Here is a 27422-nt window from a genome sequence, read left to right as displayed (position 1 = left end):
GGAAGGAAATGGCACCTACTCTCAAATTCCACGTTTTACCAGATCTCGTCCTTCATTCAGAGCATTGCCACATGTGCCAAATTACTCTGCATTAATGCTCTTCATCTTTTAACTCATTTACATCAGCATGCATTAACAGAGCAGAATCTTTGAATCTTCAATTTCCTGTGCTTAATTCCCATCTTTCCAGGCTCTTACTATGATTTCCATCCCCTTGCAGGTCATTGAGTCAAGGCAGCACAAACTCAAACATGCTGGATGTTCAGGGAGGTGTTCACAAGAAGAGGGCCCGCCGCAGCTCCCTGCTGAACGCCAAGAAACTATACGAGGACGCCCAAATGACAAGGAAGGTGAAGCAGTATCTTTCCAGTCTGGACGTGGACACAGATGAGGAGAAGTTCCAAGTGGTGTCCCTACAGTGGGAGCCTGCGTACGGCACCTGTGAGTACAGGCTCAGCAAGTAGAGTCCTTGTTCACCTCATTCACAGCATGGGATGCTGTTCATCAGACACTGAGGCCTACCCAGCCCACATGACTGCAGGAAATAGAGGGCTAAACAGCACTTCCTTTATAAGCTTTATAAATCTTATAAAAATTGAAATTCTATAGAGAAGACATTCTGTTTGAGAACATTGTTGCTTCCCATCCCTGAATGAAAAGTGACATCTGTACTGGATGAAAATCATCAACTAGAAAGCATAAGGATGTGATTACAACACTAGTGGTGATAATGTCCTACAGGTATCAGTAAGATAAAGTGAAAAAAGAAATTCTGTTTTTACTGCTGGCACCTCATCCTTCACCTCAAGCACTGTTGTTCTGCTCAGCAAGTTCTGTCCAGTGCTGCCCTTAAGTATGGACTATAGGACACATGTCTGTGGGTTAAGAAACCCAGGAGTTTATAGGAACAGAAGTGAATAAAAAATGATTGAGTTAAATTGTGGGTTAAATACTGTGCCCATAAGAGGGACTGCAGAGATGGCTCAGCAAAGCCCTGGCTGCTCTTGCAGAGAACCCAGGTTCAGTTCCCAGCACCCACATGGCAGCTAACAACTGTCCATAACTCCAGTTCCAGGGGATCCATCATCCTCTTCTGGCCTCCATAGGCACTACATGCATGCATTTTTATGTGCAGGCTGTGACTCATAAAACTTTTTTTTAATTTTTTGGTTTTTTGAGACAGGGTCTCCCTGTAGCCCCAGCTGGCCTAGAACTCGCTATGTAGACCAGGTTGGCCTCGAACTCACAGAGATCCGCCTGCTTCTGCCTCCCGAGTGCTGGGATTAAAGGCATGTGCCACCATGCCTAGCTATAAAAGTATTTTTTAAAGCACAGTAAAGTTACAAGCTCCAGACATAAGAAAATGGTAGTCCTCACAAATTGACCCAAAGATTGATAGGTGAGGTGATGTTTCCTTAGTAACAGAAAATGTCTGCCAGCTGAGTAGAAAAGGGAAAGTCGACATAGGAACAAATGCTGATTTCACATTGAATTTAAAATGCTGGGTAAGGGGAGCCATTCGATGAATGCAGTATTATCAAGAGCTGGGCATGGTGGTCCACTCCTCTAATTAACAGTGCTTATGAAGCTAAGGCAAGAGAGCAGCAAGGGCAAGGCCAGCCTGGGCTACTGAAGAAGTCCAGTCTTAAAGGGGAAAAAAAATAAGCTGTATTGAATGCTTTTGCTCAGGGAAAGGAACAGAATGTGTTAGCTGGAGACTGGAGAGATGGCTCAGTGGTTAAGAGCACTGGCTGCTCTTGCAGAGGACCTGGGTTTGGTTCCCAGCACCCACATAGCAGCTAACAACCATCCATAACTCCAGCTCCAGGGGATCCTGTGCCCTCTTCTGGCCTCCATTGGGCACTGCATGCATGTGGTACCTTTACATACATCAGGCAAAGCACTCATACACATCAAAATAAATAAGAATAGTATTAGCTGTGTGAAAGTTACATAAGAGACAGGTTTTTAAAGTTAAAAGCCAAGTGCGTACCTGACTCGTCTCAGGCCCTGTGACACGGCTTTGAGTTGTTATCAGTGTTCCTTTTTTTGCAGTGACTGTGGATTTATTAGCTGTGGTTTGTCTGATGCAGGGTTGTTTACGTTGGGTACCATGTCTTCACTTCTATCCTTCCCATACAGGTGTGTCTGTCTTTGCTCATAGCACAAAGTAATGCATTTGTAGTGAGAAATCCAGTCCTAAACTGGCCTTGAAAATATAATGGAATGAGTAGCCCTTTAATTTGGTTTGTCCTTATTTGCTTTCTTATGTATAATAGATTTTTTAAATCTTTAAAGTCCAAACATCAATTTTTTTTTTTTAAGTGTTAAGGAACTAAGTACTTGCTAACTAGCATCTAGCTTGGGTATGTGAACTCTTTTGTTGAAACCCTGTCAGGGTTTGTTTTTGTTTTCTTTATATTGTAGCAATTAACATGTCGGTGAAGCCAAGAATTGATTCATGGCCAGAAATGGTGGTAGCTCTGGTCATAGGTTCATTGCTTGATATTTTACTGAAAGATCTGGAGACAGGAGTCTGTGAAAGCAATGGTCTTACTTAGTTTTGGCCTGAACTGAGAAAAGTGCTTAGCTTTTCTTATCTGAAGCAGTGTTGGAATTTATAGACAAAATCAAACACATACCAGGAAATGTACATGTGTAGGTTCAGCTGTGACTACATTACCAGAGCTGGGAGGTGACCAGCTATTCCCTGGAAGACAGTTCAGTCTGTTCTCAGTCCCATCATGTGACTTCCTGGGGACCTCCTTATTTCCATTTTTTTCAGGGACCCTGGCATTGTGGTGTAGGTCTGTGTGCTGAGTGTGAGGCCTGTACTACATAGTGAGAACTGTCTGAAAAAAAATTGTGTGTGTGTGTGTGTGTGTATACACTTATAATTAGTTTTAGAGGAGGGAAATATGTTTGATATTTCTAACCAGCAGGTGGTAATGCCATGAATTCCGTTAATTGACAAGCCATTCTGACTTTGTAGATGTTCCTCTGCCACTTTTACTAAGGCTCTAAACTAAGAGCCTTCCTTGCTGGCCATTCATAGCTGTGCTGCCACCATTACGCATCTATTGTTTTGCTGAAATCTTTGCATATTTGCTTGGTTTAAAAGCCAAGCGAATAGCTCACCTGAGGACTGGAAGGACCAGACTGGCTGAGGGAGACTTTCCCCATTTGGACCCACAGGGTAGATGTTACGCAGGGGCAGCAGCTTTTTCTCTCTCTTTCTCTAGTTAGGATTGGCCAGTGTAGCCATTGCAGAATGTGGGGTGTTAGAGAAAGGTCCCCAGAGTTTATGGGCGAGTGGATCTGAAAGAAGAGGCAAGAATCATGTAATGTGAGGGAATTCTCCAGCCAGGGCTAAGGGACTCGACAAACTTCAGAGTATGTAGCTGAAGAAAGGGAGGGAACATAAGGGAGGCGGGCCTTGCTGGAGAGATTTGAGTCTTTTTCCTGAGAGCAGGGAGGGGTCATACAGAGACGGAAGGTGATATTTGGACTTTCATGTTGGTGGTTACTCTGCTGTTGTCTGCAGAATGGCTTAAAGCACTCGAGTCAGTAGGTAAGAGCAGTATTTCAGCAGTATTAATTTGACCTTCAGCAGAGAGACATAGTTAATGGTTTCAAGAATTATTTAGGAAGCAAACAGCTTATTCTACAACAGTTTCAGAAATAAACTCCTTGTATAAAGTTAGTTTTATTTTTAAGGCCAGGTGTGGTGGTACACGCCTTTAATCCCAGCACTTAGGAGGCAGAGGCAGGTGAATCTTTGTGAGTTTGAGGCCAGCCTGGTCTACATAGTGAGTTCCAGGACAGGTGGGGCTACAGGGAGACCCTGTCTCAAAAAGACACACACAAAAAAAATTAGTCTTATTTTTTATATAAAATACATTATTTGTTTTACTGGGTTTTTGCAAACTTTATACAATTTACTTCAGATATAATTATACAGTCGGGTTTAGATCCCCCTCCCCATATGTACCCCCCTAACTCCACCCAGTTTCCTTTATTATTTATTTACTCTATATCATATATGTATAATATATGTATGTACATATTTGCCCATAGAGTCAAACTTAGGTCCCCAAATGCCCTTCAGTGTGGGACCATCTACTGGATCTTGGTCAACGTCCTATCAAGGATATAACCCTTACACAAGGCCGGCTCTCCCCCTCCTAGCAGCTGTGAGTTATCAGTTGTTCCTCAGGTAGGGCTGGGATTTCTTACCCATCTCTCCACATCCATGCTTAGATGTTGTCTGACTTGAACTTATGTGGGTCTTGTGCATGCTGTGACCATTGCCGTGAGTTCATATGAGTAACTGCCCAGCTGTCTCTAAAACTTTCCCTGTGGTCATCCACCACTTTTGGCTCTTACAGTCTTTCCACCTCCTTTTCCACAATGATCCCTGAGTCTTGGGAGGTAGATGTTTGATATAGGTGTCCTACTCAGGGATAAGTACTCTTATTTTCTGAAGAGGTCTTATTAATCACCATCTGCTGCATAAGGACGCTTCTCTAGTGAGAGTTAAGAAATGCCCTGATCTATGGGTATAACAGTAAGTCATTAGGTTTCAGTTGAATGCTGTTTAGCAGAACAATACTAGTAGGCTCTCCTCTATGACCTGTGACCTGTCCTAGGGTCCTAGACCTGATATCAGTGCCAGTCAGGTATGGGCCGTATCTTACGAAAGAAACTTTCATTCCAATTAGAAAATGGTTGGTTACTACCATAGTTTTCTTGCCACCATTGGGTCAGTGGGTCTAACTTGCCAGGCCACTTGTTGTGGCTCCCAGAATTCATAGCTGGGTAAAGTTGTTGGTTAATTTTCTCTTCCCTTAGCATACATAGCACATTCCAGCACTATGAAAGCTAGCCAGTATAGAGAAGAGGCTTTGAAGGCTGCAGTAGCTTGGTTTCTACCAAGCTTCTGCATTCTACCACCCTCCGAGGAAGCCTCCCTCTCCCCCAAATAAACATGGTTTTTAAACAAGTACGTGTTGGTGATGAAATAGTCTTGCCTTAAAAAAATTTCAGTTACCTAATTCTTCTCTCTCCTCTTAGTGACTAAGAATTTAAATGAGAAAAGATCAGCCAAATCATCTGAAATGTCTCCCGCACCTTTGAGGTCCGTTGGCCACACAGCTAAAGTCTACCTGCATCAGCCGCACAGGGTGAGCCAGGTACTTCAGGTGCCTGCAGTTAACTTGCACCCTGCCAGGAAGAAAGGACCAGCAAAAGACCCTCTGTTGAGTGAGTGCTCATAGCTCATCTTCATTTCATTGGCGTTTTCAAAATTGGTATTGTCATTGACAAGTGCTCAGAAGATAACTTGTTGTAGGTTGGGTAATGTCATTACTTCATGAGCCAAAAAACGTTTCATTTTGCTTCCACATATTTGATGACAGCATGCCTATTTTAAATGCTAATGGAATTTCTGCATTACTAAAATCTGTGCATCTTGGTTATTTACACCAAATCTTGTGTCACACTTCAGCTACTTCTCCATACAAAGGCTTCATCAAATACCTAATCCAGATGCAACATCCAGAAGCTATAAGAGTCAAGTTGCTTTTTATGAAAATATAGGCTGCTATTCGATGATAGGACTTAAAGAGTGTTTCCAGGGAGCACCATACTGTTTTCCTATAAATTCTTGATTCTTTTATTGCTTACTTTTCTTCTATAGTGTGAACTTAGTGCTCCTGAAAAGAGCTGTCCTGGCAGCCCTGCAGCCTCCTCTGTGTACTCAGAGCACAGATGCACTTCAGGTAGTGACAGTGCCAACATCCTGCACTGCCCCTGCCAGGCAGGCCTCACCTTCACCGAAGAGGCCACCTCTAAAGAGAAGGGCCAAGTCTGAAACCTGGGTCTTCTCAAGATGGTAAATGTGTATAACTGTGAAATGTGGAGCACTATACTCAGATTGTTAAATTGATTTCCCTCTGCCACAAAGAAAATTATTATAACCTGTGCTGGCCCCCGAGTTTGGATAAAGAACCTAAAGATGAGAGTCTGTTTTGCTATTTCCTACTTATTTAATCCCTGTCTGTGTTTATACATCTCAGTTGACTGCACTAGAACCATTGTATGTCACGGCTTCCGTTACTGCTGATTTAGGCAACTACATGCATTTTAATTGTAAAATATTGATTTGCAGCTGGGCGTGCTGGCACACGCCTTTAATCCCAGCACTCAGGAGGCAAAGGCAGGCGGATCTCTGTGAGTTCAAGGCCAGCCTGGTCTGCATAGTGAGTTCCAGGACAGCTGGGGCTACAGGGAGACCCTGTCTCACAAAGACCCCCCCCAAAAAACTGATTTGCTTCTTTTTTTATTTTTATTTTTAGATACAACTTTACCTCAGAAAGCTTTAGGACCATCTGAAGAAATGAGTGGTAAGAGACACACAGAAGACACTATTTCTGTGGCGTCATCTTTGCATTCTAGTCCTCCTGCATCTCCTCAGAGCTCCCCACGCAAAGGTAAGACAGCACATTTCATTCATGCCAGTTCTTTTCAGACCAAATAGCACTTTTCAGCACTTCCTTTGCTCTTCAGCCTGTAAGCAGATAATAGAAACTGCTCATGGAGGTGTGGCTGCAAGGCCTGCTTCTTGGATTTGATGTTTCAGATGAACCGTTAACTACTTTTCAGGTGTCAGTGCATCATCTAACTAGGACTCTGGTATTCAAGGTGTCATCTTTAGCTTCCTGGACAGAAGAGCTTGGATAGAAAGTAGGGTAGGAGCTGGAGAGATGGCTCAGTGGTAAGAGCACTCTTGCAGAAGATACCCAGGTCTGATTCCCAGAACTCACATGGCAGCCCATAACCAGCTATAACTCCAGTTCCAGATGATCTGACGCCCTCTTCTGGCTGCTCAGGGCACTGCACACATGTGGTGCACTTACATGCATACAAAACATTCATACGTATAAAAATAAATAGATCTTTTAAAAAATATATAAAGGGAGCCAGGCATTGGTGGTGCACACCTTTAATCCCAGTACTCTGGACGCAGAGGCAGATGGATCTCTATGAGTTCAAGGCCAGCCTGGTCTACATAGTGATTTCCAGGTCAGCTGGAGCTACAGAGAAACCCTGTCTCAAAAAGACCAAAAAAAAAAAAAGAGAGAGAGAGAGAGATGGCTTAGTGGTTAAGAGCACTGGCTGTTCTTGCAGAGGACCCAGGTCTGATGATATCCAGTACCCACATGGCAGTAACTCCAGTTCCAGGGGATCCAACGCCCTCTTCTGTCCTCTGTGGGCATTGCATGACACAGGTGCACTTACATACATGCAGACATAACACTCATACACATAAATTAAAAATTGCTTTTAATTTAAAAAAATGAAACGATGGTAAAAGCACAGTTGTTTTGATCTGTGCCAGTTCTCGTGTACTCTGTGCATGTAATACCCATGGAGACCGGAGGATGGCCTCAGGGACAGTTGTTAGCCACCATGTGGGTGCTGGGAACCGAACCCCAGTCCTGTGCAAGAGCAGCCAATGTTTTTAACTACTGAGCCATCTCTCCAGCCCCCTCAAAGAAAGATTTTTGACCAGCTACAAAATATAGGAAAAGAAACAAATACTTAAGTTTTCTTTTTGTTTTTTATAACAGTATTTCTTGGTTATTTATGGGAATCTGAACTAGTTTGACTCTAATACGTACGTTTGTGGAACTTTTACAGGTACACAAAACTTTGAGAAATCAGAAACCTTGTCCTTTTACATGCATTTTCTTAGGTCAGACAGAAGCTTTTCTTGGCCTGCCTGGACAGTGTGCAGGGAGATGCTACTTCATGTTGACTCAGGTCAGACTTGCTGACTGAAATGTGAGTTTCTTACCCTGGAGAAAAGGGCTTCCCTAGTCCTGGCACCTTCTTCAAAGAGGTGGTTACCTGGTCAGAGGAGATGAGTCATTAATTCTAGCTGGAGGGAGGAGCTTCCAGAGCTCGCTCAGCTCTTGTTTTAAATTCACTCTTCAGGACTCATTTTTGCCTGCTATGTTGCAGTGATGTCACATCTGAGTTTGAGCCCTACTCTGTCCCCTGTGATTTCTATGTTAATGTAGAAAACTTTTATAAGGTCAGGGTTCCTCTCTAAGATAGAGGAAAGGCCATCTATCTTAGGGCCCATGTATACAGCTTACATGAAAGGATATTTCTGATACATGGTAAGTGGTAGCACATTCTGGTGTCTTCCTCTCCCTACCATCACCCCAGGGCAGTAGAGCTCCCTTGTTCACTGGCCCTTTCCACCCTTGCATAGCTAAGATTTTGCTAAGGAATGCTTTGTGAAAATCAAATAGGACAGTGTGTGCATTGCAGGTGTACTTTTAAAGCAGTTCTGGTACTGTTGGAGATTATTAGACTTTTCCAGGCACATAGACCTATGTCTCCTTTGGCAGTACAATCCCGAGTGCCCTTATTCTTCTTAGGTGGGCCTGGCAGCCAGGCCTCTAGTCAGGAAGGTGGTCCAAGCACCCTTTTTTTTTTTAATATTTTATTTGTTATTTTTATTTTATGTGTACGAGTGTATTGCCTGCATGTATGTGAGTGCACCCTGTGTTGTGCAGTGCCGTGGAGGTCAGAAGAGGGCTTCGGATTCCCCTGGAACTGGAGTTAAGGATGGTTCCTAGTTGCCATGTGGGTGCTGGGAGTCAACCTGGGTCCTCTGCAAGAGCAGTCAGTGCTCTAACTGCTGAGCCATCTCTCCAGCCCCTGTTCCCAACACTCTTAACACTGCAGTAGAGCGAGATTTTCTCTGCTGTGTTTTAATACATATCTGACAGAGACTATGATATTTATATGTATGTGGGCCTGTCACAGTTACATTTAGAACCCTTAGAAGCTTGAAGAATTTTCTTTGTAATTGTTTCAGATTATTTGATATATATAATCAAGACCCCACCTGACAGCCAGGTGTAGTGGTACATACCTATAATGCCAGCAATCAACAGGCTGAGACAGGACCGCAAGTTCCAGCCTAGATTATGAAGCATGTTTGGGATCCCTTGGAACTGCATAGTGAGACCCTACCAAAAAAGAAAGAAAGAAAGAATACCCAGCCCCAACTACAGTACTCCACAGTACTATCCATAAGCAGGTTTGTGATTGTAGCCTGCAGGTGAACAAAAAGTATTCAACTAAAAGTACTGTATTTGGGTCTGTTCTCAGTTCTTGCTAAACTTTGGGATTAGTTGTATTCTTATCACTAACATAGTAAGCTTATTTCATGGGTTTCATAAGGAAAATTTAAACAAGAGCTTTTAAAAAGGGAAGTTAGCTGGGCGTGGTAGTACACGCCTTTAATCCCAGCACTCTGGAGGCAGGGCAGGTGGATCTCTATGAGTCCCAGGCCAACTGGGCCTACAGGGAGACCGTGTCTCAAAAAGACCAAAAAAAGAGAGGGGGAGAGAGAGGTTACAAACTGGGACAAGGTCCAGCCAGTAAAGCACTCCCTGTGCAAGTAGAACCTGGGTCCCACCGTCAGGTGCAAGCGTGCTGACATGCTTGTGATCTAGTAATGGGGACTTTGGGAGAGACAGATCCCTGGGGCTCACTCCTTAGCCAGTCTACTTTAATCAGTGAGCCCCATATCCTAATCAGAGACCCTGGGTACACACATGCATACAGGTACACCAGCACACACACAGATACACACTGTTCTGGGGAGGTGTCAAAAAACCTTGAGAATAGCCAGGTGTGGTGGCACACACCTTTACTCCCAGCACTCAGCAAGAGGCTCTCTGTGAGATTGAGACCAGCTTGGTCTATGTAGAGAGTTCCAGGCCACCTGCGACTACAGGGAGACCCTGTGTCAAAAATTAAATAAGTAAATGAGTGCTTCCACCTTGGAGTCTTAGTTTGTTTCTCCACTGCTGTGAAAAAACGCTCTGACCACTACCAAATTGGGGAGGAAAGGGTTTATTTAGGTTACATCTCCCAGGTCACAGTTCATCAGGGAGCCCAAGGTAGGAACCCGGGGCAGGAACCTGGAGTCACGAGCTGGAATGCAGGCCATGGAGGAATGCTGCTTACTGTCTTGCTCCCCTGGCCCCTGCTCAGCCTGCTTTCTTATGCAACACAGGCCCGCCTGCCCAGGGGTGGCACCACCTACAGTGGGCCGGGCCCTCCCACATCACTCAGCAATCAAGAAGGCGCCCCATGGACATGGCCACAGGCCAGTCCAATGAAGGCAATTCCCCAGTTGAGGCTCCCTCAACCCAGTGTGTCAAGTTGACACCAAAGCTATCCAGCACAGAGTCCGAATAGCATCAGAAATGACTCTATAAAGGCACCTCTTACATATATACTGTGTGTGCATGCCCTGTTTTGTTTTTACTGAGCTATTTCATACTGAATCTACCTGAAAACTATAGGTTCACAATATTTCTCGTTGTTTTAAGATTTTACCAATGTGGCTTGCTTTCAGTATTTTTATTTCATCATCAGCTTGTTTTTATCAAGGTAATGACTGTCCTGTGTGCTATCCTTCAGTAACAGGTGTGTTTATGCTGTATAGTAGCTATGTAGTAGTTTTTCTATGCATTTAAAAAAACTGTTAGAGAGGCCGGGTGTGGTGGCGCATGCCTTTAATCCCAGCACTTGGGAGGCAGAGGCAGGTGGATCTCTGTGAGTTCAAGGCCAGCCTGGTCTACATAGTGAGTTCCAGGACAGCTGGGGCTACAGGGGGACCTTGTCTCAAAAAGACCAAAAAAAAAAAAAGTTGCTCGAATTCAATTCTTCAGATATTGTCAGGATGATAAAGTTTTAAAGTAGTGAAATGTTATATAAACCAAGCTAATTGTGACTGATTGGAAAGAATTGATTGACCATGTCAGGGTTTTTGCATCTCTCCCTCTAGTTGGCAGTATCCTATCTGATCACAGCGTCCTGCTGCGCCTCTCAGGGTCTTCCTCATCCCCTCCCCGTGAGCCCAGCACCACCATCAGTGGCCAGAGCTGCCCCGGAATAGGTGGGGTTTACTTGCAAAAGAAAATCCTTCAGATTACTGGGAACACAGCCAAAAGGACAGACAGGACCAAGAAGTCCACTGAGGAGACTAGAGACAGGACAAGTTGTGAGAACACAACCAGAAAAAGAATGACGTCCCCGTTTAGAAGATGTAGGGAAAGAACTCTATCAAGGGAGAGACTAGTCAACGGCCAAAAAGAGGACACAGATCGCAATCAAGCTACAGACAGCTGTGAGAATGTGAAGGGTGTTGGAAGCAGCATCACAGATGAGGAAGGGAGTGCCATCTGCAAGTCAAATAGCCAAGGCCACAGTAACGCGCTAGGCTGCTTCTGTGCACGCTTCAAGCCGAAAAGGAAAAAGACACTCTGAAAAGTTCCTTATTTAATTTTAGTGTTAAGTCTGTTTTATTAATGTAAATGTAGCTGGAATTGAGCCATTTGTCAGAGGTTGAGCAGACAATGCAGTAAACATTAAGCATTTTATGGTTAGTGTTACAGGCTTTAGCATCAAAGAAATATTGACTTAATGTGCCTCACCTGTATATATGTTATCTTACTACTGTGTTGAGTTAGTAAACTTTGTCCACTTGTTTTCTGTCACTTTTCTTAGTAATTATTTTCTGCTGGTAGCAGCTGAGTCTGAGTGAACTCAGGAACCATCTTAGGAACCAGTGTTCACTTTCACATGAAAGCCCCAATCACAATCTTGTCTCCAAACTTGGCCTTAGAATCTAACTGCCATCTTTTGTACCCCAACTGTCTATAAGCTCATAGGCAACACTGTGTGTGAGGTGAGAAAAAAACCTCTTCCTCTACTCTGTTGTCTCATCCGCTCTCCACATGCCTCTGGGACAACCACCACCCCTCACAGGTTCAGTCATCTGAAAATTTCTGTGTCCCACCCCAGACATGTAATGTATAATGTATCATTTAAGAAGTGCTCCAGGTGATTCTTAGAATTTCATTTGGGAAATTGTGATCTAACAAACATAAGTATAAAATTTCAAAACAGTGAAGTAAGTCTGCTCAATACATTGAAAAGGCAGTGCTGGCCAGGCGTGGTGGCATGTGCCATTAATCCCAGCACTTTCGAGGTAGAGGCAGGTGGATCTCTGTGAGATGGAGGCCAGCCTGGGCTACATAGCAAGTTCTAGACCAGCAGGGGCTACAGGGAGACCCTGTCTCAAAAAGACAAGAAAAAGGGGGTGTTGTGAGGCTCTGAGATACGTGCTTCAGAAGTCAGAAACCCTGGCTTGTCTTGGCTCACCAGATTCTTGGCCCCATAAGCCCAAGTGTAAATACATATTTTCTGAATCTTAATTTTTCCTCTTTAAAATAATGATACCTCTTGAAAAGGTTATTGTGCACCCATTTTTTTCTTGAATGATTTGAGTCATGTATGCCAAGACCCTTAAAGCAGAAAAGGACCTTGGCACGAGACTTGCTATCTTCTTTGTGTGTGAGGACACTGACACCCTGAGGATCCAGTAGCATGCCAGAGCCTCCATTTCTTTTTGGTGCAGTTTCTGGGGATTGATCCAAAGTCATTTGAACCTCACTCTCCTCTGTGAATAAGAAGGTACTGTTGCTTCTTAAAAATCTACCCTTGTTGGGATTGCTATGTTGCTTTCCTTTGTTTCTAAACAAGAGTATTATTTCTTCTAATTATCAAAACAGAACATTAACATACCATTAGCCATCAAAATGAAGACTGCGTTTGAGATGTTTCCACCTCTCTGTCTCCACCCCCATGACTGTCCAAAATAGAGACAACTGCTGTAAGCCGTCCTCTATACAGTAGCCCGTAAAAGAGTGCAGACTACGTGGGTGCTGTTTTCATCAAACATCCTAATCTGTCCACCATTTAATATTCTTACAAAGATAATCATGTCCAAATCTCAAATAATTTGTTTAAAATACTGGGGCAACAGGACTAGGAAAGTGGCTCTGTTCAGTCCCCAGCACTGGGTGGTTTGGGAGGGTGTTGAGGGTGTTGTCCCCGGAAGCTCCCTGGCCAGCCAGCCTTGCCAGTTTGTGAGTAAGGTGGAGAGCGGTGTATATTATGCACACACATGTACTATGTGGCACACACACACACACACTGAACAGGACTGGGGCTCTGGCTCACTAGTACTACTCAGTACCTAGCCTCAACAGGGTACTGAGTTCCATTCTTGGCATCACAGAAATAATTGGTCAGTTAATTAGTAATTAATTGAAAATATTCAAATAGTGACCCTCGATTTGGGGCAAGACTTAGGTAGAATGAGCAGCATATCAGAACAGTTCTTCCCTTTGAGTCCTGCCTCCCATCTCTACACCTACAACAGGTTGTGCCATGATAATGTTTATGTCCTTCAAAGGAGGGGACATAGAGTTAAAGAAAGGCTGAGAAACTGGACCGTGTGTGCTTGTTCATATTTATGACATGTTTAGTGCTTCCTTGTTTTTCTTAAATACTTGAAGGTATGTGAGTTGGGCAGACACCTTTGAATAAATGTTCTTGGTAATGCCGGACTTCTTCTTTCTCCTCCAGTGTGGTGCTATATTGCTGTGATATACATGGTAGATGAATGGCTGCGTAGAGGGCGGTGCACAGAAACTTGGTACCCTTGGGTCCTTGTAGATGAAGATTGCAAAGCTGTTCGTCTATCTCTTGTCTTCATTTTCTCTTGACCTCCCCCTGCTGCTGCCCATCTTTAAAGTTTGATCAAGGTTCTTTTCTCATTCAGGTTACACATTCATTCCGTCAGCTAAATCTGACAACTTGTCTGACTCCAGCCACAGCGAGATTTCCTCTCGGTCCAGCATCGTGAGCAACTGTTCTGTTGACTCCATGTCTGCAGCTCTGCCGGATGAGCGATGTTCTGCCCACACCCTGGCAGCTCCAGAGCCTGTGGGGACGGTAGAGAAAACAGATCACCCTTCAGGGGCTGGAGACCACAGTCACCTCGGTCACGGGTAAACATCCTTGTCTGTGTTTTATCTCAGAACCAGAGTACAGCACTCCCAACCTGACTTCACCCATCCCGGGTGGGTTACTTACCAGGTATTCCGTGTATTCAGTAACATGAGGCCACACACAAGCTGCATATACCAAATAGGAAAATGCATTCCATTTAAAGGATGCCCGTTTTTAAAATGTTTCTGAATTCCCTTTATTCAAATTACTGTCTGTCATTATGTATCTCATCAATCACTAAGACCTCTGTGTGTGCCTACTGTTGATATTGGAGAGATGGTCCCTGGCTGCTAACAGCTAAACATGGTTGAACACACCTGTAGTCCCAGCACTTGGAAGGCTGAGACAGGAAGATCACAAGCTCAAAGCAGCCTGGGTTACATAGTGAGATCTTGTCTCAAAAAAAGAGAGGTGAGGGGTGCAGATAGGGGCAGCAACCTAAATACCATCAAACTATTGTGTCAAAATCACACATACAAAAAAAGCAATTTAAAAAAGAAAATTTCTGTTCAGAATCAACTACAATGGAAGTTTTTGAGAATTGAAAATAGATTCTGATATTGGTAAATCTGTTGTACTTTACATATATGTGATGTTATATTTGTAACGACTTCTAAACTAGCCTTCTGTATATTAGAAGTCGTAAGGTTTTCCTGTAAAAGTTCACAGTGGACCTAGTGTGGCACTGCATGCCTTTAATCCCAACACTCGGGAGGTTGAAACAGGCAGATCTCTGTGAGATTGAAGCCAGCCTGGTCTACACAGGGAATTCCAGTTCCACAGTGAGGACTTGACTTGAGGTTTCCCAGTTTGGGTGTTTTTGTTGTTGTTGTTGTTTGATTGGTTTTGGGGGGGGGGTTCCGGGGTTGTTGTTTTTTTTTGTGAGTCCCAGCTGGTCTGGAATTCAAACTCAGAGAGATCTGCCTCCCTCTGCCTCCCAAGTGCTGAGCCTACAGACATGCTTCACCACGCCTGGCTTGGGGTTTCTCAGTCTTAATGTCTCCATGACAACTCCATTCCCTTTGTTATACCAAAGCAGCTGTGCATACAGGTGAACAAAAGCATTGTCTGCATAAACAGGCCTTCACCAGTCTCCACTCTGCGATGTGAGAGGTTCACAGTCTTTCCTGGTAAAGGGCTAGTATCTGCTAGATAGTATCTCAGACTAGGTGTGTGTAATCTCTGCCACAAGTTCTTTGAGGTGTTTTGGGTTTGTGGCATGCAGTCTTTTGACATTGAGACTGTTGTCTTCACATTTGAGAACTGCATAATCGGTCCAGTTTCAAAAAAACAAAAAAAGAATGAGTCCCACAATATTTTAAGTTTATAGATTTTATGTTGGGCCATGTTGATAGTTATCTGTGCCTGCATGCAGTCTGTAGACTACAGGTGGGATAAGCCTGGAACCTTTTAAAATGTAAAAACCATTGTTTGCTCCAGACTGTACAGAAATAGACTGTTGAGTAGCATGTGGCCTGAGTTTGGGAACCCCTGCTGTAAGTGTTAGGACCTGTGCAGAAGGCAGTTTGGGAAGTTGCTGTTTAATTGGCATGGTACTAGGCTAACCTCTTGTATGTGACAAGATACAGTATGGTTCCTAAGTTAAAAATTCCTTTTATGTGTATGAGTATTTTGTCTGCATGCATGTAAATGGACCCGTGTCATGCAATACCTGCAGCGGTCAGAAGAAGGTGTCAGATCCTTCAGAACTGGAGTTACAGATGGTTGTTAGGCACCATGTCGGTCCTGGGAACTGAAACTAGGTCCTCTGCAAGAGCAGCCAGTGATCTTAAGCACAGAGCCATCTCTCTAGCCCCTAAAGCTGGAAGTTCTTATTTCTGCTTGTAGACGCAGATTTACTTAATTGGCTTCATTTCATTCTCTTTGTATTTTTATTTAAAGTCAGCTAAAAAAATTTTTAAGGAAGCTGCCTAACTAAACACTGGAGTTTCTTCAGTGTGTTTTTAACTCCGTGTGCCCTGTAGTGTCTTGTGATAATGCAGGTGTTGGAGAGAAGTCTCCAGGAAGCCACCACATTACTCTTGTGAATCTGTTTGTAGGTGGGCGCTGGCAAAGCCAGCTCTTATCAGAGGGTTAGCTGTCCCGTCTTCTGTGAGCAGTGAAGAGACTTCTCATGAGCACATTGTGATGGAAGCAGCTGACAGTGGTCGAGGCAGTTGGACTTCCTGTTCCAGCAGCTCCCATGACAACTTCCAGAGCCTTCCAAACCCGAAAGGCTGGGACTTTCTGAACTCTTATAGGCACACGCATTTGGATGACCCCATTGCTGAGGTTGAGCTTGCTGACTGTGAGCCCTGTGCCTGTTCTAAAGGCTGCTCAAGAACGTGTGGCCAATGCAGAGGAGACCTGGAGACGAGTCAGCTGAGACAGAGTTGGGCCTCCTCCAGCTCCCTCTCCGACACATACGAACCAAACTATGGGACAGTTAAACGGAGAGTGCTGGAGAGTGCCCCCACTGAGGCATCTGATGGCTTGGAACCCAGGGATGCCACTGACCCCATTTATAAAACCGTCACTTCCAGTACAGAAAAGGGCTTGATTGGTAAGTATGCTGGCTTTTTCATAGCATGATGTTTAGGGATTATACATGTCTTATCTTTGCCCTCTGTAAAGGGGCATTGGGATATCTTGACAGGATTTTATTAGAAAAATTCTTTCTCTCACTTAACATGGTTTTTTTGGGGGGGTGGGGGTCTTTCTGAGACAGGGTCTCCCTGTAGCCCAGGCTGTCCTGGATGTCCTAGAACTTACTATGTATAGACCAAGCTGGCCTTGAACTCACAGAGTTACGCCTGCCTCTGCCTCCTGAGTGCTGGGATTAAAAGCATGCGCCACCACGCCCCTGGCCCCTTAACATGCTTTTTCCTTCCACAGATTATATCCCCTAAATTCATGACTTGTCCAGGGCTATTTTTTTTTCCTGTCATACATGTCTTTTTATTGACAAATAAAATTTAAAAGGGAGATGTCAGTAGGGATTAACAGGCATGTAGCTGTCAAATAAATATAGAAAACATTGACTATCAATGAAACATCACAGGTGTACAGGTAAAGCCACAATAAGATACTTCTCCAAAGCTTCGGAGACATTCAGTCCATTGAAATTAAAAGGAGTGCCATCAGAGGAAGGGGTATAGTCAGGGGACAGCCTTGTGTTGCATGGCGTGTCCCGGCGTCACTGAGTGATGATGCAGTAGTGAGAAGCTTATTCTCTTTTGTTTGGGCCACAGTTGTGTGTGTGCATGATAGAAACATTGACACTTCTTGTAGTAGAGAGAGCTCAAGTCCAGAGCAGGCTTAGTGACAGAGCATGTCTCAACTCACAAGGCCCTGCATATTCAGTCTCAAGCACCGCACAAACAGCCCAAGTGTGGGGGCACCTCAGCAGGTGTTAGCTTGGCGGTTAGTGTATTTATCCAGTAAGTACTTTGTTAGTTTCTTGAATTACATGAATACTTAATAGCCCTGCTTTTCTGTTATGCGAAATGACCATCAATTCACCATCATGGCTTAATTGCTAAAAATCTTTGCTTTTTTGGTGACTCTGGGCAAATCACAAATCCTTCTTCATTCTTGTCTTCTCTTGACGACCTTCCCACCGCCTTCTCTGTCCTGCCCACTCCCAACATGGCACTGCATGTCAGACAGACTGCTGCATCCTCTGATGAGAGTTGGTGTGAGACTTACCTAATGTTCCTTCAATGTTCTCCGCTTGCCTGTGAGCAGAATAGTATCTTTAAAGTCACCTGCATAGTCAGGGTGTTCAGATTGTGGGTGGGTTGGCTTCTCATCCCGTTTCTCATGCTTTTTGAAGCTTTACCCTGGTCCCAGGAGCTGTACGTTCAGCAAAAATGATTTAAAGTTACTGTTAACTCTCAGTCTCACCTTCCTGAAGTTACAGTTCCTTTCTTTGAGAAGTAAGACCCTTGTCCATGGAAATTTGGCAATCCCTGGGCAGAGAGTGTGAGTGCGGGGAGACCATGCTGGCAGCTTTCAGGCGTTTGCAGCCCCTAGCAGCCCCATGACCCTAGTGTCACTGCTGTGAGAACTCACAGGTTAAGCATTTAAGTGCAGCTTCTACTCAGTGGTCATTAGCCTGAGGCTAATGTGAGGGCTGAGCTGCAGAAGGAACTTGGTGCCCCTGCCCTGTCTCATCCTGCTTAATGTCAAAGCTGAATGTAGCTGTTTGTATATTATTTTAAAAAATGGGTTTGGATCTTAACATTTTTAGTTTGTTGTTATATTTTAAATTATTCATTTTTAAGTCGTTTTTAAGTTCTATTTTTTCCATCGTAATGTTTCAGTATAGATTTGTTTCGGGTTTTTGTTGTTGTTTCTTCTGTTTTTCCATTAACATTTCCACTGCTTATTTTTTCACACCAGTGTACTGTGTCACCTCACCCAAGAAAGGCGATAGGTATAGGGAGCCACCACCTACTCCTCCTGGATATCTGGGAATCTCTTTAGCGGACCTAAAGGAAGGATCCCACCCGCATCTAAAACCTCCAGACTATAGTGTGGCTGTGCAGAGGTCAAAGATGATGTTTAGCAGCCTGCCTAGACTGCCACCAGCTCCTCCCAGTAGCCACCCCACGGCCTGGGTTCCACCGAAGATCGGATCCCAGCCCCACAGGCATAGCCTGCAGTCGTCCCATCCCAAACTAACTGATGTGGCTGATGCAGATAGCGAAGCAGATGGTATGTTGACAAGCTGTTTCAGTGGTTAAGTGGATTACAAGAGTATTCCTGAGTCGCTATGCTGATGTTTTGTGATAATTTGAAATGTTTTTAAATGTATTTGAATTTTCTGGTAAAAGGGGCGGGGGGTGGTGCTAGAGAGATGGCTCAGTAGTTAAGAGCACTGGCTGCTCCTGTAGAGGACCCAGGTTCAGTTCCTTATGCTCACGTGGCAGCTAACACCCATCTTTAACTTCAGTTCCAGGAGATATGACGCCCTCTCCTGGCCTCTGCTGATATTGTACACGTGGATGCAAAACACTAAAACACATAGAATAAAAATAAATCCAAAAAAAAATTCTTTTTCAAAGCCGGGCATGGTGGCACATGCCTTTAGTTCAGCACTCAGGAAGCAGAGGCAGGTGGATCTCTGTGAGATCAAGGCCAGCCTGGTCTACATTAGCAAGTTCCAGATTAGCTGGGGCTACAGGGAGACCCTGTCTCCAAAAAGAAATAGGGGCTAGGGATCTACCTCCATTGTAGAGCTCTTTACTAGCATGCTCACAGCCCTAGTTTCAGTCCCCAGCGCTGCCAAAGAGATCCATGATTGTATTTGTATTCTTTAGGGCCCTCAAGATGGCTCAGTGGGTAAAGGTGCTTGCTATGCAAGCCTGATGACCTGAATTAAATTTCCCAAACCCCCACTTAAAGAGAGAACCACTTCCATAAGTTCCCCTCTGACTTCCAGAGGCACACTGTGACACCCAGGCCCACATGGCATACAGCCACTCATACAATTTTAAATTAATAAACACAATTTTAAAATAATAAATCAGTATGATGGAGTGTTTTATAAACAGGCCAAGTTGCTCGTTTCTGTGTGCCCGTTGTACTGATGCCAACTTATCTCTGACAAGCTAGCAGTTTCTTCTGAGAGTTTTGAGAGGAGGCACTTGACATCAGCAGAGCTAAGCTTTATAATAAAGACCCATGAAAATCCTCCAAAGGCAGTTGTCTGAAGAACACTGTTGGCCTCACTTCTCTGAGAAGCAAAACTTTAGACTGGCTTTGGAGCTGTGGGAAGAGCTGGAGAAGTAATTTCTTTCTTTGTTAAAAAATAAGTGTTTATCTTCTCAACAATAGAGTAATGAAGTTATATATATATTTTTTGGGGGGGAGGTCTTTTTTGAGACAGGGTCTCCTAGTAGCCCCAGCTGGCCTGGAACTCACTATGTAGACCAGGCTGGCCTTGAACTCACAGAGATCCGCCTGCCTATGCCTCCTAAGTGCTGAGATTAAAGGCGTGTGCCACCACATCTGGAAGTAACATGTTTTTTTAAAAGCACAGCAGGGGGGGGGGGGCGCGCAGGGCTGTCTCAGTGAGTGAGACATTGCTGTGCACGCATGAGGAGCAAACCTCAGGTCCCCAGCACCTGAGAGGTGACTGGGGTCCGCAGGGCAAGCTGTCTAGCCAGACCAGCTATGTCAGTGAGCTCCAGGTTCACTGAGACCCTGGCTCATGAGTACAGTAGGGACTGGTAAAGGAGGACATCCAGTACCAACCTCACCTCCACATAAAGCAAACGTATCATGTCCATGGTTTATCACTGCCCCATCCATATAACCCTCAAAAAAGCTACAAGGGGCCTACAGGATGGCTCAGTGGGTGAAGGCACTTGCTGCCAAGCCTGATGACCTGTGTTTGATCTCCAGAACCCATGTAGTTGAAGGAGAGAACTGACTCCTGTAAGTCATCCTCTGACCTCCATGCCTGTGCCATAGCATGTGTGTGGCTGTAGCATGTGCGTGTACAAACAGAAAGTAAATAAGGTTTTAACCTGTGTCTATTTTATGTTTATGAGTGTTCTACCTTCAGGTGTGTAAGTGCTCATGTGTCATGCAGTGCCCACAGAGGCCAGAAGAGGGTGATCAATCCCCAGAAGTGTGGAGTTACACAGAGTTAACTGCCATGTAGATGCTGGGACCCAAACTTGGGTCCTCTGCTAGAGCAACCAGTGCTTTTAACCACCGAGCCAGCTCTCCAGTTCATTTATTTACTTTTAATCTCGGGTTTCCTATCTGGGACCCAAACTTGGGTCCTCTGCTAGAGCAACCAGTGCTTTTAACCACTGAGCCAGCTCTCCAGTTCATTTATTTACTCTTAATCTCGGGTTTCCTACCAGCCCTCTGAGCCCTCTGTGTGATCAGTAATCAGGTGTTACAACGAAGCCGTGGCCTTGGTGAGATGTCTGACAAGATTTCTCTGTAGAGATTATAGATTTTCTAGTGTGGTGGATAACCTGTTGGTTATTAATCAACATTACCAGACTGATCTACCAGTTCGTTGTATCTGTTATTTTCAGAAAATGAGCAGGTGTCGGCAGTCTAGCTTGTGATGGCCCATTGGAAACCCTGGAGGTAGGAAGCTTGGACAGGAGCCTCTCGTGGTTCTGCAGGCCACAGCCTACAGCTCGCTGCTACCACTAACCTGGAGGTTTCCTCGCCTGCTCTAAGATGAGTTCATCGCCAGTTTTGCTTCCTTTCGTTTGATCCCCGCAGATGCCCAGTTCCCTCAGCTGGAAGCTGCGCCTGATCCCAGTGTACTCTTTGCACACCACACCTGCCTTGGGACCGTTCAAGCTCAGAGTCATCCCATATGTATGACTCTAGATTCATTCTTTCTGCAGCATATTTTAAAGATAGTGGTACTATCTTTCCAAGCTGTAGCTTGAGGTAAAGGACAAATTCAAAACATCTGCCAATACCAGTGATGGTTTTGTGTGTTTGAAAGTAACTTATTCTTTGAAGTATTGTGGTTTTGTTTGTATTCAAAGAGCTCTTGCTAGCTGCTGTTTGTCAGAGGCCATAAAACTGTCTGGTCTGACCAACAGACGCCATCTTGACACAGGTGATGCTTGATTGGTCCAGAGGTCCAGCTCCTGTGCAATGGAGGGTCTCGGGTTAGGGAAGCTCCGAGCCCGTGTGTTTGGAGTGTGAGGAACCTGCCCATCATGGTATGAAATGAGACAGCCGCAGGGTTCCTGACAGGTTTGGAAAGGCGAGTAGAAGGTGAGTGGGTGGGAAGGAACCGTGATAACCAGAGAAGGAAAGATTAATGTGGAAAGCCTGTTTCTGAGGTGAATAGCGTGCTTCATCCAACTGGTGAGAAGTGCAAACCCAATGGAGAGTAAAGTGGGTTCTAGAGAGTTCCACTTCGATAGAAACCCTAACACTTCTCAACTCAAGAATGAAATCCCAAGTTTAAAAGCAGTGTAATCACAAATGTGGTGAAGGTCACAGCTTCATGCAGTGTTGTACAGCATGTGCAGTCCTGATGAGCCCTGAGCTTTGAGCCCTCTGGAGCCACAAGGGACGGAGCTGGTGAAAACCCAGTGAGAGAGCCACGTTAGAATAATGAAGTGACTTCTGCCCTGGGGAGGAGAGCCCTCCACACCTCCTGGGGCGGTGTTCTTAATTTATCTAATTCAGATCTCAGTGACTACTTAGTAAATAAAGTGGACCTTTAACATTTTTACAAATTAAGTATTACATTTTGTATATATATTTAGTTTAAATTTTTCATTTGCTTTTTAGTGTAAAGGTAAATATTTCATAAACTTACATAATTACCAAAAAAAAAAAAATGCCAAAGCCATTAAAGTGCACTGGCCAGATCAGCATGAGCCAGGTGGGTGAGCTGACAGGGGTCCCTCACAAGGGTTATGCTCTTCCCTGGCACTCTCTTCCTCTGTTTCCTGTCTGTCCCACTTCAAGTCACAAAACAGTTCCAAATGGTAGGTGGGAGTAATTTCTTTTTCCCACAAAATGATTGTCTCTGTAGTTTAGGGAAACAGCATGTGGTGGTGCACACCTTTAATCTCAGCACTCGGGAGGCGTAGGCAAGTGGATGTGAGTTCCAGGCCAGCTGGGGCTACAGGGAGACCCTGTCTCCATAAAAAAGAAAGTAAAGAAAAAGAATATGCCTGAAAAATTCCCCTAGGGAAAGGTTGACAAACCCAGAGCTTCGGACGTGGGCCCAGTGCATTAGGGTGCAGGAGGAGGCTCCACGGCTCTCCTTTAAAGTGGAGCCGTGGACGGAAAGGGGCACTTTAGTGATTCGGCCTATGAACTGTGCTCTCCTCCAATTGTGAATTTTTTTACTTCACCTACTTGCATAATATTGTTTTCATGTCCGCAACAAAACAAATGAAAGATATTTTTGCTATAACCACCTTTTCAATCCGAGTTTGGGTATTTATTGTCACGCTTCACATCCATTTCTCCAGAAAAATGTGCTGTTGACACAGCCTCTGTTCATCTAGCAAGTCTTCAAACTAGATGGAGCCTTACCTGTCCTTGTCCTTAATGGTGTAAATGTCTTGCACAGAAAGCTGAGTCTGTGGCTGTGGACTTGCACCATGTAGCTGCTTTTTTTGTATCAAGCTTTAATGTGTTTGGACCCGCTGATCACATTGATCAGAATGACTCCCTGAACAGGTATCTCTGCCTTTTCCTATTTTAAACAAGGGAAGCCTTAAGCCCATCCTCGCTCCAATTCCAGATATGTGTCGTTACTGGAGACTCCTTCCTATCCTACCACAGCCCAGCATCCCACACTGTCAAGACAGGAAACCCTTAGTGCAAACTTTGCCAAACAGTTCATTCCAACAGAATCTCTTCATAACGACCAATTTGGAGATGAACGAGTCCAGCCCTTGCTTCAGCATTGCAGTCTATAGACCCTTGTTGCCTCTAAATGATGACTTTCAAGATGGTCTTTTGAGAGGACCCTCTAGTGACTGTTCATGAGGGGCCAGGGCCTGACCTCCATGTGCTCCCCAGGCTGGCTCTGTGCAGTAATCAAGAGGGTTTCCTTTTATGAAGAAAAGACAAAGGAGAGAACATTTCCTTATGTCTAAAACCATGCTCATTTAGATAGAGAAGCTTCTAGGAAACATTGTCTATCCCTCCAGCACCAGTAAAGGGGTCAGCCTTCAGAAGAGCCACCATTCCCTTTCAAGTTGAAACTTGAGCCCCAGCCCATCTTTAGTGTTTATGTTTTTAAAGGCTTCTTTATTTTTAATATATAGAATGCAATTGAACTTGATGTTTTAAAATTGAAATGTGAGCTTATCAACAAAAGACAAAAGCAAAATTGCACAGTTGTTAGAATCAAGTAACAGTTCTGCACAATCCAGTGACTAAGGTGTCCTGGAACAAGCGATGTCTGTCTCCTGGTTTTTATACCTCTTAAACTTACGTCTTTTAGAAAGACAGTGCCTCTGTATGCTTTTGTATTTTTACTGAGTGTAAATATTTGTTATATTTTTGTTAAGAGAATGTAAGAATATCATTTATTATATCTACTAACACATTGGAATCAATAAAGAGTCTACATTACCCTTGTGTGCACTTGATTGAGTGTCTGGAACAGGTAGAGCAGCTGACCAGGTTACTTCAACAGTGTCCAGGCGGTGGGTGTGGCTCAGTTGACAGAGCTTGCCCTCCTAGCACTCACAAAGCCCTAGCTTTCATTCCTCAAACCACATGACACTGGGCAATGTTGCCGCTAGAGAGGTGACTCAGTGGTTAAGAGCACTGGCTGCTCTTGCAGAGGACCCAGGTTCAGTTCCCAGCACCCACATGGCAGATGACAACTGACTGTAACTCCAGTTCCATGGGATCTGATACCCATAAGGCATTGCAGGATACAGATGCACTTACATACATACAAAACATAAAATGATTTTTTTAAAAAGGGGCATTGTGGCACTTGCCTACAATGCCATCGCTTGGGAGGTGGAGGATCAGAATTTTAAGGTCATCTTCATCTTCATAGGGCGCTCTAGGCCAGCCCAGGACACGTGAGACCTCTAACTTTAAAAAAAAAAAAAAAAGCCAGCCTGAGCCCCCTGTTGATGAAATGTCTCCAGACAAGTTAATGTGCTCACTGTCGACCACACAGTGTCTGAAACACGTCCACCTGAAATTTAGTTTTTAAATGGTTTTGGTTACAAGTTTAATAAGCTGCAGAAATATGTCCCCACATGGGCCTGCTGCCTTCCAGACCTGGACTGTTAGCCAGGCTTACCATACCAGGTGTTGGCATCTCCCGAACTCGATGGAGCGGGTCTTGAATCCGTTCAGAGGTCACATTAGCTAGAAAATGGAGGCAGTCTAGATGCCCAACAACTGATGACTGGGTAATGAAGACGTGGCTCAGGCACAATGGAATATTACTCAGCCACAAAAGTGAAACGAGGAAATGGATAGAATCTCTACCCACAAGGATCTGAAAGACTTTTTCCTCTTCCTTTGCTTCTCCTTTCCTCGTTTCATTCACCATTCAGGGTCTCACTGGCCTTGAACTCACACAGATCTGTCTTTGTCTCCTAAGTGCTGGGATTAAAGGCAAAAGATTCACTTTCAAGAAGCCTTAAGCATCTCTGTGATGTGGAGTTGGCAGGTCAGGGCCAAATAGTGATTGAGACAGGGTTGGTGGCACATACGGAGCAGTGAGAGTCACACTGGGCTTAGCAGTTTAGCTCTAGACTCTGGTCAAGCCCATCTCACATCTCCCACTCTCAGCCCTACGGCCTTAAGACAATTCCTCACTGAACCTGAAGTTTGCCATTGCGGCTGGGGTGGTTTCCTTAAGTGCCCTCAGGACCTTCCTGCTCTGCCCGTCACTGAGCTTACAGCTCTTTACATGGCATTGGGGAGGGTATGACACCTCCAGCCCTTCAGCCCTTCACTGTGGTGTGTCCAACATGAGGTGCCTGTACAAGCCAGGAAAAGGGAGGGGAGATGGTAGACTACAGGGAAAGAGGGCAGTGCTATGGATGGAAAGGGGGACGAGGGGGAGGGACGAGGGAGTTGCATGAGCCCTGACAACAGTGTGAACATGAGGCTGGACCGCCTCCGTTTGTAAATGTGTCAGGACTTTGAATACTTAGTATTGGTCCCTTCCAGGGACCCCCAAGGGGAGTTAGAAAATGCAAAGGCTCACAGAAAACGGGAATGAAGCCTGGTCACAGAAGAAACAATGAAATTTCTAATGATGCTGCACTGAAGGATGGACCCTGGGGAGGCTCCTGGCAGGCTGGCATTTTCCATTTTGTTCTAAAATGTTTTATGGGAGCTGGAGAGATGGCTCAGCAGTTAAGAACACTTGCTATTTTTCAGAGGACCCAAGTTCGATTCCCAACACCCACATGACAACTAACAGCAGTCTGTAGCTCTAGTTCCAGGGGATCCAACACCCTCTTCTGTCCTCTGCTGGTATTGCATGCATGTGGTGCACTTACATACATGCAGGCAAAATACTCATACACATAAAATAAAAAAATAAAGACAGGCGTGGTGGCGCACACCTTTAAACCCAGCACTTGGGAGGCAGAGGCAGGCGGATCTCTTGTGAGTTCAAGGCCAGCCTGGTCTACATAGTGAGTTCTAGGACAGCTGGGGCTGCAGGGAGACCCTGTCTTAAAAAGAAATATGGGGCTGGAGAGATGGCTTAGTGGTTAAGAGCACTGGCTGTTCTTGCAGAGAACCTGGCTTCAATTCCCAGCACCCACAATGGTGGCTAACAACCACTCGAAATTCCAGTTCCAGGGAATCCAACACCCTCTTCTGACCTCCTCAAGCACTGTACGACGGCAGGTGTACCTACCTACATGCAAGCAATACATCCATACATATAAAATATTTTTAAGACATAAAAATAAAAATGTTTATATATAAATAAGTCCAAAAACTTTTGTAATTTTTTTTTAAATTCACTTTTTTTTGTCTTTTTGAGATGGTCTCCCTGTAGCCCCAGCTGTCCTGGAACTCACTATGTAGACCAGGCTGGCCTTAAGGATCAGATCAACCTGCCTCTGCCTCCCAAGTGCTGGAACTAAAGGCGTGCGCCACCAAGCCTGGCTTGTTTCATGGTTTTTTTAAACCATACTTTATGTATAGCAATATAATTTCCATACTAAAAAACATAATAGAATGATTTGCTATAATTTTAAACAAAAAAAAAAGAGTGGAAAAAGTTTCTGGTTACAAGAAACAAATTTTTAAAGATTCACTTTTCCTGAGTGGGTCAGTGTGACAAACGCAGTCACTGACTAGTCAACGTCTACTTCCTGCTGCACTAACAAGTAATGGAATAGAAAGGAACCCTCACCCCACTATCCCGGACTCAGTGGAGTCACGTGGGAATTCAAAACGGGTCTTGCTGCTTCAGCGGTCAGAGGCCGGCCCTCGCACGTCCACCGTGGGGTGCCGGCACACAGCGAAGGGTTGAGACTAGAAAACCAGGAGCTTTAGACTCTCCTTCACGACGGCCTTTTTTCTTTTTAATGTGTATGCGTGTACTGCCTGCATGTGAGTGCACCCGTGTAGTGCAGTGCCCGAGGAGGACAGATGAGGCTGTCGGATCCCCTGGGACTGGAGTTACGGACAGTTGTTAGCTGCCGTGTGGGTGCTGGGACTCGAACCCGGGTCTTCTGCAAGAACAACCAGTGTTCATAACCGCTGAGCCATCTCTCCAGCCCCACGACAGCCTTCTTACCTCATTGTGGGGGGGGCACTCGCCCTCCCCCAAGTTTTAAATTTATTTCGTGTGTTCTGTGTGGGGGACGTGTGGAGTTCAAAGAGCACCTTTTGGGAGCCCGTTCTTTCCAGGTGTGGGGCTCTGGGTGATCAGACTTCACCACAAGCACCCTTCCCTGCTGAGCCCCCCCCCACCCTCTACATATTTCTCCCCCCCCCGCCCTCTA

General features: G+C 44.8%; 1 protein-coding gene across 1 annotated transcript; it reads left to right on the top strand.

The window, feature by feature from the left end:
* Positions 1–220: 220 nt before the first annotated feature.
* Positions 221–24051, top strand: LOC103749072 (rap guanine nucleotide exchange factor 6; the record flags this gene model as incomplete). Its single annotated transcript, XM_008851881.3, is given in 7 exon segments — positions 221–441; positions 5074–5262; positions 6357–6491; positions 13724–13952; positions 16014–16516; positions 18358–18672; positions 21015–24051. Coding segments are annotated over 7 exon segments (1618 nt in total), but the record flags the coding sequence as incomplete, so codon positions are not given.
* Between the last annotated feature and the right edge of the window lie 3371 nt (positions 24052–27422).

This window comes from Nannospalax galili, unplaced genomic scaffold, assembly GCF_000622305.1.
Source record: "Nannospalax galili isolate Female #2095 unplaced genomic scaffold, S.galili_v1.0 scaffold706, whole genome shotgun sequence".
Lineage (NCBI taxonomy): Eukaryota > Metazoa > Chordata > Mammalia > Rodentia > Spalacidae > Nannospalax > Nannospalax galili.
Note: the sequence above shows the minus strand (reverse complement) of the source record. Positions and strands in the feature narration are given on the sequence as shown.